This window comes from Poeciliopsis prolifica, unplaced genomic scaffold, assembly GCF_027474105.1.
Source record: "Poeciliopsis prolifica strain line A6 unplaced genomic scaffold, Auburn_PproV2 SCAFFOLD031, whole genome shotgun sequence".
Classification (NCBI taxonomy): Eukaryota; Metazoa; Chordata; class Actinopteri; order Cyprinodontiformes; family Poeciliidae; genus Poeciliopsis; species Poeciliopsis prolifica.
In genome coordinates this window covers 6,512,510-6,528,374 of record NW_026562406.1, presented here as the reverse complement: position 1 = coordinate 6,528,374, position 15,865 = coordinate 6,512,510, and the positions used below count along the sequence as shown (strand labels likewise).

The 15,865-nt window shown below is 38.9% G+C and overlaps 1 protein-coding gene across 2 annotated transcripts in view; it reads right to left on the bottom strand.

Moving 5' to 3' along the window:
- The window catches only part of LOC129372920 (tetratricopeptide repeat protein 28-like), a 217,939-nt gene that overhangs the window by 38,284 nt on the left and 163,790 nt on the right, over window positions 1–15,865 (bottom strand). For both annotated transcript variants that reach the window (XM_055050520.1, XM_055050521.1), the window contains one exon: window positions 10,572–11,079. In XM_055050520.1, the coding sequence (XP_054906495.1) occupies window positions 10,572–11,079 (508 nt within the window). The remainder of the gene's footprint in view (window positions 1–10,571; window positions 11,080–15,865) is intronic.

The window sequence follows — 15,865 nt, the reverse complement described above, 5'->3', positions numbered from 1 at the left end:
ACTGACACTGAAAAATGAAGATAAAAAATATATTTAAAAATATGAAACAATTTGGAAGCTTCAGTTTTACCCGAATATACACACAGTTTCTGAATGTAAAAATACAAAATCTTCAACATTAATTTATTTTTTCTTCTACTCTGATTATATTCCAATTATAAATGCGAAATGAGATGCTCTGTCTTAACATATTTTTATTCTCTGGGGTTTTCATTGTGAAGTCGAAGAAATATTGCATTTAAGCCATTATTTTCTTCGACAACAAGCAGAAACGCAAACAGTATGAGACACTTCCAAAAATAATGAATACCCAGACTCTTTCTCTCTTTTGCATTTTGTCACAGTCCAACCACAAACTTCAGTGTTTAATCAATATTTTGCAGCACAGAGTGCACTGCCACAAAGTAGTGCATAATGGACAATCAGAGGAAATATGGTGAATGTTATTCCTTTTTTTTTTTTTTTACATTTAAATACACAAAAAGGGTGAATGTTTTCATTTTCAGCCCCCTTCCAATACTTTTTACAAATCTTTTGGTACTTCTACCTGATCTGCACAGCTACAGACTAAAGTCTGAGCAAGATAGTTCACTCATCTCTCTTGACACAAATTTTCAGTTGTTTTGGCATCTGTACTTTGACTAGGACATCCCAATATGCAAAAACAGAAGTATAATATGATTGTTGTTCTGCTGAGAGAGGAACACTCTTAAACAAGAGCTTGAGAGATAACAATGTAAAGCTCTAAACAAAGTTTTGGTCCTACTGTTGAAAAACATCACTGCAACATGATGCTGCCACTACCGTGGGTCACTGTGGGGACGCGCGCTACTCTTTTCAAAAAGCATCTCTTCTTTGTGAAAATATTTGAAAACCAAGAACCATTTATTTTCCACTTTCCAATGATGGATCACCATGACGTTCCAATAAAACAAACTAAAGCTTATGGTTGTAATGTCACATAATCTGAACAACTGTGAGAAGCATAAATCTCTTTCTGCAAAGCTCTGTAGGCAATGATTACATCATAAAATAAAGGATTGAAAAGAGACTTCTTTTAGCCATAGAATCTTATCGTTGCTGGTATTTAAGAGCCCAAATTTGCGTTAAAAAGAAATCAGCAGTATCACAGCATGTTACGACCTGTGGTATGAACTAGAAGTAACAGACTGAAGAGCTTCATTGAATCCACAAAAATAGGTGGAACTAAAGTGAGTTTGGCTTAAGGTACTAAATCCTTACTTATGTGCATTGAGATTCCCTGTGATCTGACTGTTACACAGAAAGGAGAAACGTAAAAAAAGAGAGAATATACAAGTGGGTGATTGCTCTGTAGGTGGTCTTCCAACAACAACATGCAGAGTCTTCCAAATGATCCACTGTCCTTTCGACTCTGACTGACCTTCATCCCTCCTACTGGTCTGTAAACCCACAATCCCTGACCTGTTAGCACACACACACACACCACACACACACACACACACACACACACACACCACACCACACACACACACACACACACACACACACACACACACACACACACACACACATCTGATTCCTAGAACTGCTTATAAGTACACTGTTCAGAATGAACTTTTTTTTGTTGCACTGCACCATCTCCTGCAGATTGCATTTCATGCTGAATTTGCAGATGCTCCTGGAAAAGGGCACAGTTGCTTAGCTCAGAAGGATGCCATAGCTCTTTTGTTACATTTAATAGCACTGCAGCGAGTGGAATATTAGCTGCATATGGTGAACAACACATTAGTGAGGACAAAGACTGAGAGTGTGCTTCATAGAACGTCTCTAGTCCACTTTTCTAGTTCAGTCATAAGAAGGGGGGCATTTGGTGCTGGTGCAGAGATCTAAAACACCAGAGGTGTTCAATTTGAGGCCTGGCTAGAACGCCTTGCAAGCACAAATTTCTCAAGCAGAACAACACAGGACTGGCATGCTCGTAACTTCAGCATCACACCACTGCTCCTCTCTGACCACGGTTCAGAGAGGAGAACAGCTGTATTTTGGCCAGCTGTCATTTACATGAGAATTAATAGAGACTGAAGGTTGTCACCAGTCCTTGGAAGGAGCCCTTCGTGCGTGTGTGTGTAGAGCTCCCAACTACTTTTACTGTCTCTCCTCACAAGGTTCTCTCATTCATCCTGTCTGCGCAATTAAGCTCTCTAAATTCCACTGGAAACTCAGGCCTCTCATACTCCCCATCCTCGTCAGACTAATAATACATCTAGACTCACTGCTGATTCCAGAGGCTTAGAAACAAAACAGAATAATCTCCATTCTTCAGTGCTCCAGGCAAGTCTGGTCCCTCTTGTGGTCTGCTCCAGCTGTGGGCAGTTGAAAGGGAAAATAAAGGCTAGAAAAGTACTAGATTTATGTCCAAACAACCACAAAGCAGTGATGATGACACAGCAGCAGCTGCAACACGGCGCGATAAGGGACACTTGTTTTTTCCTCATTATTTTGGTTATTTCGATGGAAAAAGCCACAGCGCTTTGCAAACGCATTCATACCTGTTTTTTAAAATAATTTGTCACATTACAACCACAAAGGTTTATGTGTACTACAGGGCTTTTATGTGACAAACCAGAAATAAGCGTTGAGTAGAAAGAGTAGAAATTTGTCACAGCAAACATGTGAGACCAATTGAACTTTTTGGCCTGGATGCAAAAATGCATACGTTATGTGTGGAAAACTATCGCAAAGAACAGAAGCAGAATTACATCATCTAATTATGTAATTCTACACTACTTTGTGTTGATCCATCACTGAGATCTAAAACATCAGAGGTGTTCAGCCAAAAATGACACAATAATGAATCTGATCAAGTGAGGCCTGGCATTTCTACTATCACTATAAAATACATTCAGCATATGTTGCCAGAAACTGAAACTGCTCTTCTTTATTTTATTTTTTGTCTATCATAATAAGAAGAGTAGGAGTCTGGCAATTATGAAGGTGGATCTTAAAGTTCCCCAGTGATCTCTATAAAGACATGTTAATGCGAGAGCAAATGGGAGAATGACGCTGTAGCATCAAGTGCTGTGAGTGGTCAAGATGACCAGAAAAGAGCAAAATAAGTTCATTCTCTGACACGGACAGAACTCAGTTTGTTTCTTTGCTCTATATTCCAAAAAAGAAAGTTTTTTTTGTTTTTGTATGACATCATATTGTGTTCATTTACAAAATTTAACAAGTTTTTCATTTCCATATGCAGGGTTTTACCAATCTCAAGAGCAGTGTTAACTGTATTAAATGTAGCTTACATTAAACATTGCCAATAAAAACACATCGCTCAGCATCGGCCCTATAACGGCCTCATTGTCAGACACACTGTAAACCCCAGATCAGATGTCTGGGCAGAGCAGCGTTATGCAACTGATGTTCTGGCTGCCTTCCCAAAGCTTTTCCTCTCATGCCTTGCAAAACAGCAGAAGCTTTTATTGAGAAAAGTTTATAAGCTCAAGGAGTTTGTCAACCAAGGTCACAAAGTACTTTAACGTCAACTGGAAGTTGTTTTCTGTTTTTCTGACACCAGAGAAAATATCTAACTACAGAGCATTTTAGTACAAACTCTGATTCTGAATGTGTTTGTCCTCCTTGTTGTTTTCCCCTCTCTGTTGCTTTTGGTTTTTTTTTGAGCAGATCAGCAGAAACTGATCCCCGAGGAGGCTGGATAAGAAGAAAAGAGGGGAAGAGAGGCTTAATTAGGACTTTTGGCTCTGGCCCTTCCAGCTGATGGTGTCAACCCTTCATGCGACTTCTTTGAGACACGCAGCTAAATAAGGAGGTATGATTCCAGAGCAACAAGGACATAATTGCAAAGCTACAACAATCCATTCCAAATAGCTTGTTTAATGTCTATTTGAAGGTTCGGAGAATATCACAAATGTCAATTATAGCAGAAAATATTTGTAATCAGAAACAGGTCGTAAGCTGTGGGGCTGCTATATGCTGTGCTGTAAAAGCACTTACAGTGAGTCTTCTACATCATTGTGGAGGAATTTTGTCCCACTTTAATTTGCAGAATTACTTTAATTCGACAAGATTCCCCAGCATGAATGGCCTCTTTAAGGTGATTCCGAAGAATCTCGATTGGTGTGCTTTTCCTGCAGAAGAACCAAAGTTTTGTGCTTAAGGTCACAAAATGAAAACGGGCCATTTTCTTTCAGGATGTTCTGGGTGAGAGCAGAATCATGGGTCGGTCAATTTTGGCAAGACGCAAAAGACTAAAATGCAGCAATGTAGCCCCAAACCCTCACACCATCATGTTTACATGTCAGCATGATGCTCTTTTTCTGAAGCATCAGCAGATTTGACAAAACATTCAAGTGTTTTTGGCAAAGGTAAAATAACAGTCTGTGTTCCTTTTGGCCTTTTTTGTCCAGTCTTTCTCAGCACATAACTATAAACACTGACCTTTACTGAGGAAAGTGAGGCTGCAGTGTTTTATAGTAGGGAGAGGCTTAATTATACACATACTCTGCATTTAGCCTTGCTGTTCCAGTTATGTATGCCGTAATGTTTGCTGTTTAATGCTGCAGGTGCTCTACTAAAGTCACAGTGGGATTAACATTAAGTTGCTCCCATGCAATGTTTTTTTTTTTTAAACTATCTTTATGATATTGAAATAATCCTTTTTCTTCCCCAAGAGTACAGATGTTGAAATTCATCAAAAGTAGACCTTATCTCATTTGAACTGGTTTAATTTACGTTTTGTTCTGTGAACTTTTGGGATCTCCTGGATCGATGACTTCTTGAAGCAACTTTGGTAGATTCTTTAATCATCTCCAGACTGGTAGATGACAAATTTCTTTAGATCAGGGAACGGTGTGTTGCTTTTTGAAACCTTTTGGCCCATGTGGTCACAAGGCAGGACTGGTCTGGGTACCTTTGTTGTCTAAATAAATAACCATAACTCTAAACCAGGTTTTTGTATTAAATATATGTATTTTTTTAAAAATATCGACAACTTTTTATTTTCTGGAATTTTTGTGGCAATAATGGATCAGTCATCTGTAAATGGGGGAATGCTTTTCCTGAGTATTGTACATGGCAGCCTAAAGCTTATGTCCTGGCTTAGATATGAAATATTGCTGGTAAGTTAGCTGATTGATGAATTATAAATACGACAGGAATCCAAAATCTCCATATTCTGTATAGGTCAGTGTGCTGAGCCTATGCTGTTGGTACCGCTGGGCATCATGGTTAGATATTAAAGTGCTGCAATCGTTACACAGCTGTCCCTCAGAGCTATGTCACCCACCCCACATGCAATTATAATAAGCGTTTGCTCATTTTTGCTTCTACAGCTTCTCCTTCCCATTACCGGCACAATGTTTACAGCTTTCATCTTCACTTGTTAATCTTCTCGTGATCATCTGCTCCTTTGTGTTTTTGTTTTTTTTGAGGGGGTGGGGGTGTGTTTTGAAGCAAGAAACAACATCCCGTTAGTTTTAGCCCCATATCTTCTTGTGCTAAGCAGGCTCGTGGGGCAACGATGGCGGAAAAAAACAATGTACGCCCTCCTGCCATAAACAAAAAAACAACAACAATGGGGCAATTACAGACCGACGCTTCACAACCTCCACTTCATTCTCCGTTATCTTCATTATTCAGTTCCTCTCGAATCAGCTATTAAAGGTAATTAAGCGATTCATCAAGTCAGTTTCAATTACTGGGAGCTTGACAGCTGCAGATTGGAATCAGTGGGGGTGAGAGGAGGAAGCGTAGAAAAAGTAAAGAGGCAGAAAGCAGGGAGAAGTGCTAACAGTTTAGGTAGCGCTTATGAGCCTGACAGCAGGCTCTCTCCTGGATGTCAAGTGTTGCTTCATCCACTTCCCCGTCCAACTCCGTCCGCTCAGCGCCCGCGGAGCAACAGGCGTCATCGTCACTGCCCCCTCACTCAACACGTGCTCCGTCATCAACTCAAGGCCTCCCAACCCTAAATCAGCTGGACTATCATTGTTCTGTCGTAACTGGGGGAACTGTAATATCACAGTTTATGATGAATAAAAGTGCTCTCACACTCTCTCATGCAATCACACTACACGCAGCAGAGGAATAAATTTTCTGCCTGACACAGAGTGCCCACTCGTAATAAAGCTCACATGTACTGAAGAATCATAAAATGCTCTCGGTGAAGCATCTAATTTATGTCAACCTGTTCCCGGGTCCCTGGGTTAAATTTAGGCTGGCGCTGAAGCTAAAAGCGGCCCAGACGGTGTGTGTGTGTAACCATCAGGTGTGGCGAAGCAGACCACGACTTCAATTTATGTTTGCCCGATTAAACCTAATGTCTGCCTCCGCAATTTTAGATGTTAGGTTAAGGAATAATTCATTTGGAAGGAATTATCGTACCTCTTAGTTGTCCATTACAGCCTGGTTTACCATCACCTTAATGGCCGTCATAAGTCATCCAGGTCTGGCTGTAATTGCTGGCCTAAATATTGAGGAGCTGCTGATCTAATATATCTAATAGGATACTAAAAAGCCAAAAGGACAGTTTTACAACCTGAGGCTCCTGCTTTATGTATATTAGTCGACTGCGAAGGGTTCGCCTGCTGTTAATTAATTTTTTGGTATATTAAGGTGTTAGCATTTGATTAGGTAGATTAAAGGTGGATTGTTTGACAACATTATGTCATCGAGGAGATTAAAAAGTGTTCAACCAAAGCAGTGAGACAGTGGGACAAATCAAATTCTGTGCATTGAAGTTCTATGTTCTTGCTCAGACGTGTCAGTTTTTCTTCAGCTTGCTCTCATGCAGGAGTGATGCCATGTTAACTGGATTCCAAGCTTGCCATGGGAAATGCAGTACTAGCATGTAGCACCTTCCTAGTACTACAGTTATTTATTCACGGTTAGTTGATCAGAACCAGCACATATTAAAGATTACAAAGCAGCATGTCGGCCATCAGCATAATTGATCCAGGCCCTCTTGGGGCGTTTTGTTTAAAGAGGTATTTTTAAAAAGAGCTTTAGATTAAATAACAAAGCTTTAAAAAGAAAGAAATCTCTTCCACTTCCAAACGTGTGGACTGACTTATATTGAAACCATTACAGTGAACAAATGCTATGACTTCATCACAAACATTACAAAAAACAGATGCAGCAGCGAAAAAGGAAAAACAAAGCATTTAAAACTACATATGTGGAAATGTTTGCCAAACTTCATAGATGTCTTAAAAGATTGAGATATACAAGATATTTCAAATGAGCAGGTGATGTGCTCTAGTGCTTTCTTCCTTTGACTGATCAGAGGATGTTTACAAAGTGGAATTTGAATAATATGTGGATCTTGAAGTTCTGAACGATTTGCTGTCATTTCATAATGCAATCACAAGTGGGTGGTTGTGATCCAAGCCCATTCATTTTTATAATTAGATGAATTCACACATTTAAGTAATAAAAATCAAGTAAACACATATTAAAGTATGTAATAAAAGAAAGCAGAGCAAGGGATTTTGTAATAAAATCTTAAATGTAATGAATATTAAATTTATTTTAAAAAATATATTCACATTTCTTCATTTACTTGTTTATTTGTTTAATGTGTTTTCCATATCACCATGTCCTACAGTCCTACACGATAGAGATTTCTAAATGTGGGCAAACTTGTAATTTCATACATTTTATTTTAGATATAATTCAGGCCAAATTGCAGAAAATTTTCAGCGGTGTTAATATAGTTAAAAGCACTTTTTTTTAGGGTTTTATAGCTTTATTTATGACTTGAAAGGATGTGTTATAGTTTACGTTTGATTTTAACAGAACCTTTCAGCTTACTCTGCTGTTTATTATCTATTCTTGCACAATCTGCAAGGCTCTTTCAACAACAGGAATTAATGTAACCCTCACATCCTCTGCATGCAGCACAACAGCTGGAAATTAAATAACAGCACCACATCCAACATACTGATTGTCTCTCTTAAAATCAGCATAAACATTGCTGACAGACGGACCATAAATATCTTCAGAAAAAAGTAAACACTTCATTTAAATGAAGATAAAGAAATGTAGCCTGAGGCATTGTGGAAATGCAAACAGGAAATTAAGACCCTCATGTTGTAAACTCCACAAGAAACAAAGCAATCTTACTTATGCAGAATAATTAACTTTTAGAAAATCTAGAGTTTTCTCTTTTTTTTAACTGAACATTAACACTCATTCTGAGGAGGCCACTTGTCATGTCCTTCGAAAGTTGGAATTATTCAAGAAGTGCCCAGATTGCACCGAAAACAAAAAGTTTGGTACCTACAAATGATCAGAACCCTGATCATCTCTAAGAAGGTTCTGCACTAAATCTATTGCACCTTGCAGGTTTGGACTGGACGGCCTTCTGCAGTGAAGCAGTTATACTCAATTTAAATTCATATTCAAAAGAGAAATCACATGAGAATATAAGATTTAATATCGCTGCTTAAAATTTTTGAATACCTATTTTCAGCATTTATTACAGGAACATATTTTTCAAACAAAAAGTAACTGAATCCAACATTCAATCTGAGTACATTTGTTCAATTAAAAAAATATTTTCAGGAATCATTTTTTATGCAATAATATCACAAATAACTGGGATGCTTAAAGTTCCTTTAACAGAAATATAGTTTCACTTTGCTTCACTTTTAAGGTGGTCGGGGTGTCTGGAAACTTTTATTGCAGGACTTTCTGTTTCTTTGGACTAGAAATATGACTTGACAAAATGGTCAATGGCAGATATGTCTCCTTACTGTACCAACATTTTTCTTCTTACTATTATTACTATTAACTGCAAAGTCAGAGCAACAATTTCAAAGTTTAAAGCACTACAATAACAATAAACATCAGTTGCTCACTGCTGAGAACACTGAAACATCCCCTGTCTTTTTGCTGTCATTTTTAGCTCATAAAGTTGACGTGTCTCTAATCTCTCACTGTACGAACTACTAAAAATATTATATGTCCGGTAGAGCCTGAGGAAAAAGTTTTAAATGTGTGGATAGACATAAATCAGAAACTTTGTGTGCCACTAACCTGTATGAATAATTTCACAAATGAAGGACCAGAATAGGCCATGTCATATTAACTAATCAAATGCTAATTTTTGTTTTAAACTCAACTGAAAACAGTGAAGCTGCATGACTTTAGTCATCAAAGCTGAAAGCTGAGTGGTGCCTTAACAGAGGTTTCAGTGCCATCTTTGTGGAGTCTGCTCAGTAGACATGGAGGAATGAAGAAAGTATATCTGGCAGCCTGCAGAAAATCTTAAAAGAATTTTGACTTATCTCTGATTTATTTCTGACCGTTGAATATCTAAGATGAAATGTTTTCACTGCAGGTGAGATGAGGCTGGCTCACTGTTGTCCTTAATGCCACTGTGGATTTTCTGTTCCATCATTTTTTAAATGTATGTTGTTTCTTCTGTTTACTTTGAATACAAAAGTTAAGCTGCAATATACTCATAGCTGTAAAGGTGTATTGAACTGTGTGTCTCCTAATGACTGAGGCAGAAGACAGTTCGAATCTTGATTTAATGACTTCCCAAAGTTTTAAATAGCACCACCTACAATGTTAGCTACCTTGATGTCTCATAGCAAGGCATACTGTGGTATTTTGAATAGGCAGCATTTTGAGTTATATTTTAAAAATGGGATTTTGTACAAACTGGGCATCCAAACAGAAATGCAATAAGAAGTCAAGTGGTGACCAGAAGGGGATATTTTTTCTTTTGTTGTGTTTTTTTTTTATTTTTTGTTCTTTCTTCTTGGTCTGACCTCACTGGTGACAAGCTAGTTAGAAACAAAAATTGAAAGCTCTTTTGTGTGAAGGCTGTTGGTAGCGTGAAGACCTCATATTAACTATTTTCAGTTGTTTAAAGTCAGAGGATGCACGGAGATGTAAGAGTCTAGAAGGAAACTATTTTCTATAATATGTTGAAACATTTAAAGTAGTTCGTTCAACTAGAGAGTGGGAGAGTGTGAAACTTTCAGCAGACGACATAAAGGATGAAAATATCACAGTAAAGTTGCCCTGTGTAATGTTTTTCAGCTGCCATCCTGTTTAACATGCCGCATGCAAGATATGAAAAAGTTGCCAGTCTTTTAAAAATGTCAGCGGTAAGGTGAACATATCCTCTCTCAAACTGTGTTATTACTAAATAACACTAAATGCTAATATTAAATACTAAATACAGATTAAAATATTAACTTTGTTATCATTTTGTCTTTTTGTTAAAGTAGAAGTGATAAGACCCTGTTTTGCAGTAACGTCCTTTGATGTGACAACATCTCAGTGCTTTTCTAATATAAATAATGATTAACCTCTCAAAGAACTGGAGTTGACCATAGCAACTGATTGATTTGATTCACTGCTACCTCTAAATGAAAAGAAAAATTAGTTACCAACGTTGCTCTACAATACATATACATATCTCAGCTCTAGTGCTATATGTAAATTCTCTAATGTAAATTATGCTTATGGAGAGTTAAATCTATTTTCCGTCTCCTTAACGTTGAATTTGATATGCATCCTGTCGTCACTCATCAAGCAACTGAAATGTTTGACAAACATACCCAGGTTGGAGGAAGCCCTTCCTTCTGCAGCCCTGTCCTTCAGTCCTTCAGCGATTGACAGCTGCTGTTCGTGGTACTGCTTGGCTCTCTCCAAGTCTTGCATACAGCGGGCAGCATGACCCAGTCCTGCGTAAGCCCTCATCTCGATGGACTTTTCTTCCAGCTCCTGCGCAAGCTCCAGGACATGGGTGTGGTAGGACATGGCCTTGTCGAAGTTACGATGGTAGTGGTAGGCACTACCAAGGTTGCTGTAAGCTCGGGCCTCTTCTCTTTTATTTTCCAGGGCCTTAGCGATGCCCAAGTGTTGCTCATGACATTGAACGGCATTATCAAAGTCTCCCATGGCGATGTAGACGGCTCCCATGTTTCCCAGCTCACGAGCCTCAGACAGCTGATCCTTGGACTGCTTAGCCAGCAGGACGCACTGCTTGTGGCTGGCGAGGGCGTTCGGATAGTCCCCTATGGCGGTATATACATGGCCCAAGCTGCTCAGCGCCATTGAAGCAGCCTGCAGAAAGACAGATAAGAATCGGTGAGCTAGAAAAAAAAAAATCTAAAACTTCAATTAATTATACCAATACTTCATTAACAGAAAGTAATGTTTTGGCTCTGCTTCACAAATTACTCACCAGCACTAAAACATCCCTTTATCTAGAAAATTGTACATGGTTCGAGTTGAAAAAAAAAAAAAAGAAAAAATCACAATACCTGAGTCTTAAAAGAGGCCTAATGCTCAGAGACCAAACAACAAACAAAACCTGATTTGATTTCCCCTATGCTGAGAGAGGAGGGGGGTAAAGTGTGATGCAGATCAGCACAGCGGCAGGCTTTCTTTAAAGCTGCCAGTTTGCCCACTGCAATCATGCCTCATGGCGTGCCACCACCAACGGAACAAAGACTCTGTTAATCAGGAGGGAGAGCAGGGAGGTTTCAGCTTCACGCCACATCTGTGGGGGACCAGCCAACTGGTGACAAGACCTCTCTAGTGGAAAAAAAAACAAAAATCATCCAGGATTCATTTTGGATCTCCACTCAGACTTTAGCTCTCTCAAGTTCATCAGTGAACTAGACCTAAACTCAAACTAGACCTAAAAGCTGACATTGCAGCAGTAAAATATAGACGGCTGCCAAAAATGAAGTCTTGACCTGTTATGTGACACTTTCACTGCAGGCTTATTAACTGTATATACAGAGGATAAACAGTGGGGAATTGGGGTCAGTTGTCATGAAGTGAACAGATGTTCAATTAATCATGCAGGAGGCAGATAATAAAGCATATCCTTTCCAATGTCCCACTTTGCAATCTCCAGCCAGGAAGGGGTTTGGAAAGAGGCCAGCGAAGAGGTGAACCACCATCCTGACAGCTAAGGCCATATTAGTGCTCTTCTCGCATAGCTTAGGACTCTGAAAACTCTAAAGTCAGCAACAGCGAGGGATACATTTCTGCAGGCATAAAATGTTCATGAAACACCATTCAAAGCCAATCAGTTTAAAACTTCCCAGCGATACTCACAGTAGACAGCAAAGGGAGCAGATTGAACTGACTTTTCACAAAACAGAAAGTTAGAGATGAGGACGTAATTTGGTTTCTTGCTATTAATCAGTGTTATTGGGATACAATACATGTACATATCTCAGCATTTTTTAAGAAAGCATCAATCTTGCCAGTTGAAATATAAAAAACTTTTTTTTTCCCCATCACTGAACAATCCACAGGCATGTATAATCTCATGCACAACATGCGTGGAAGCTGTTACAGAGAAGACTCAAACTTTGCTACATTTAATAGAGACGGCCACAAAGAACTTAAAACAAGATAACTGGATATCTTGTTTTAAGATATCCATATCTTACTAACAAAGTACTAAACTTACTAATTAGTACTTCAGGAAATGAATGATTCTTGTCTATATGCAAAAAAATGTCTTCTACTGTTTTTGAGTTACAGCTGTTGGTGTTTTAATGTAAACTGAGGGGTATTACTGATTTCTGATTTTAAAATGCTGTAACTATTTACTTTTTTCTTAAATACATAAACATGACATTTAAAAGACCATTTATTGGACTTTCAAGACGTCTGTTTTGACATAATTCTTCAAAATTGGCTTTTTATGTTGCATCAATAAAATTGGAGATTGGCAATTGATCACAAAATATTGATCGGAGCACCTCTAGTTTTCTCCTTCAAGCCCTGATGAAGATATTCTTTTTTCTGAGGATCTTTTTTGGCAACTTTTTTCCAAATGCACAAATACACAAAATCCAATCTTTCCTTCATTCCACATAGCTGCTGATGCTGAAACCAATTACCTGCTGACATAAGAACTTCCAGCAGTTTGCTCAAGTTTAAAGACTCGACAAGGCATTATATGAGCCCGGGGAGGCAATTACCCTCCGTCACAACTGTTGCTGTTTCACGTTCCCAGATAGCCTATCTAGAGCTGCTCAATTACATGTGCCTTTTGAAGCTTCGCTCCATCTCTGTGGCTCAAACTTCCACTTTTCTTAGCAGAAAACAGAAGATTCCTCATCTCGTCTTCAGCCAAGCACAGCGGGAGACGAAGGTGGGGACGTAAAAAAAGGGGGGAGGGCGCAATCTACCTCAGTGGAGATGAGTTGCTCTTGTGATCAGTGTCCCTCTAAAGTGATAGTGCAACGCTGCATTTTCTCCTCAGATGGGAGCTGAGATAGGCAGATAATGAGGAGCCAGCCGTTCCAGTAACAGTGGATGGACTGTGTTTGGGCTCCAGGAAGGTAGACTGAGACCATCTGTGTCTGTCTGCACCAACACAAAGCAACATTTTTGCCTGGAGAAAATAGAATTCCACACAATCCCTGATTTGACCTATTTCAAATCAGACCCATTTCTAATTTCATTCAGTTTCTTTCCTGCACTTATCGCTCCTCCGTCTCTGCTCTGACCTCCTCCTCCCGGTCTTCACACACATAATCACACCCACCCACTCGCACTTCTCCTTTACAAAGTCAGTTCTGATTGTGTTTACAGAGTCCAGCCTTTCTCCGGATGTGTTGGGATTTGATTAATCCTACCGCCCTCCATTATAAACACTTGATAGACCACTGGCTCTAATCAGCCAACACGTTCTGTAGCAAAGCTAACCGAACTGAAAGGCAAACTGCAGGGCCACAGACAACGAAGGAGGCAGCAGATTCAGAAACGCTTGGCTTCTGTCGTTGCAAAAATGTTATAGATTTTTCTTACATTGCAGCCACAATCTTCAACTTCTTTTTGGGAGTTGGGGTTATGATAAACCAACACAAAGTAGGAGATATTTGTGACATACAAAGACACAAGGTTTGAATGTTTTTTTACAAATAGAAGTGATAGATGTAGCAGACATTTTTTATCTAGATCCTCTGGGTGAGTACTATGTGGAACCAAACGAAGCCTTGTGTCTACTGGACGTTGCCTATCAGGGTGATGCTATTTCTGCTTCATAAGGGATAATGAAAACCATGTATTCACATCATAATTACTGTGTGCGCAGATCTGCCATGTGAAATCTTATCAAAATACATTGTCGTTTGTAGTTGCTATGTATAAAAATTAATACTTTGCAAGTACTCTTAAGTTAGGTGTTTTCTTTATACCTCTGGAGATAAAAAGAAATTAACCTCTGATGATAAGATCCTCACAGCCTGCAGCAGAGTTTTCTCTGGTGGCCAAATTTGATGGTTCAGTGTGAATTTATGGCTCTGAGCTCAGTGTGTGTTTCTTTTTCTCATCCTGGAACAGAGTGGTGCCCACAGCTTTTCTGCTGTCTGTGGTTATACCTCACCTCACAGCTGTGTGACTACGTCTTTGAAAATCCTCCTTATTTCACTTTGGACCTTTGAGGTCAGACGAACTCCAAACAACCAAGGCTATCATCAGAGTCTGGCTCTGGCTACAGGGACAACCCCGGCTGCCATGAGATCTTAGTGGTTGGATCATGGTTGCACTTGTAAGACAGTCTGCTTTGAAGAAAGCTCAAAACATGGGTGTGGAACCTCCCTTTGAATCAGCGAAAGCAAGCAAACACAAATATCGCCAGGTGTACAAACAAGCACCGACTGCTTTGACAGGATTACTGGCTAGAAGGTCATTCATTCCTTTGAACAAATTTAATATGAAAAAAGTTATGACTGAATAAACTTCCAGTAAAGCTTAATAAGTATCACAAGTTTAAAAGTTGAACCTTAAGACATTGTAAAATGTAAAGTTAGACCAAGTTTTTTTTTTTTTTGAAGCCCATTTAAAGACAGTTTTTGGGTTCTTTTTTGTTGTCACACTACAACCACAAACTTAAATATATTGGGAAAAGCCTCTGTAAGGCCTTTTCATTGATGCATGCTTTTCCTACTGAAGAAAATAGTTCTAGCTTTAATCAGAAAATAATTTTCAATCTATTATTTTGTGTCCTCCAAATGGCTTTTGCCAAACTGGAAATGGGGCTTTTTCTGATAGCAGACAAACTGTGGGTCACGGGGAATAAGTTGCCGCAGTTTTAATGCAAATACAAACTGCACTTTGTAAATTTGTCAAATACTTTGAAAACCATGTATCATTTCAATTCCACCCCACAATTATGAATTTGTTTTATTTGTCATCACATAAAATTCAAATACAATACAGTAAAGTTTCTGTTTGCATCATTACAAATGCAGCAAACTTGGAGGGGCTGGAATATTTTTGCAATCCAAAGCAAAAATATTCCATCATTTTATTGATGAAAATGAAGGATAACCCCATATTTCTGCCAAAAATCAGAAAGAGCGTGAAAGAGACATCAAGCAGATAGGGTCGGGAGATCATGGTGTTAAAAACCCTGCAGCCTGCCCTCTGTCCAAACAGCAGGCTGCAGGAAAAATCAGGGCAGACCTTATTTCTGCAAAGTGCTGTGAATGGGATTATATGAAAGAGGAGAAGAGCTGCTCCCTCTTGTAAAGAGGAGACAGACGGCAGGTTTGATTATATTACCTCAAAGGTGACAACAACTTCGCTGTTCGCTCCACCACTATGGGTGTTAAGCCTTCAGCTGGGGGTATTACAGTTCCCCATGTAATCAACAGGAGCAGCAGGGATGCAGAGATCCAGAAGTGAGAAGTTTGAAAGATCAAGAAATAACCTCTTTTTATATGGAAGGTAATAGAGAAAAAGCATACGTTGGCAAGCAAAACAACACCAAACTTTTAAATTTGTAAATTAATATTTAATTGTCATTCTGAAATAAAATCTGTGATGTATTAATAAGTGTACAGGTTAGTTATAGATCACATTTAAAATGCATTTG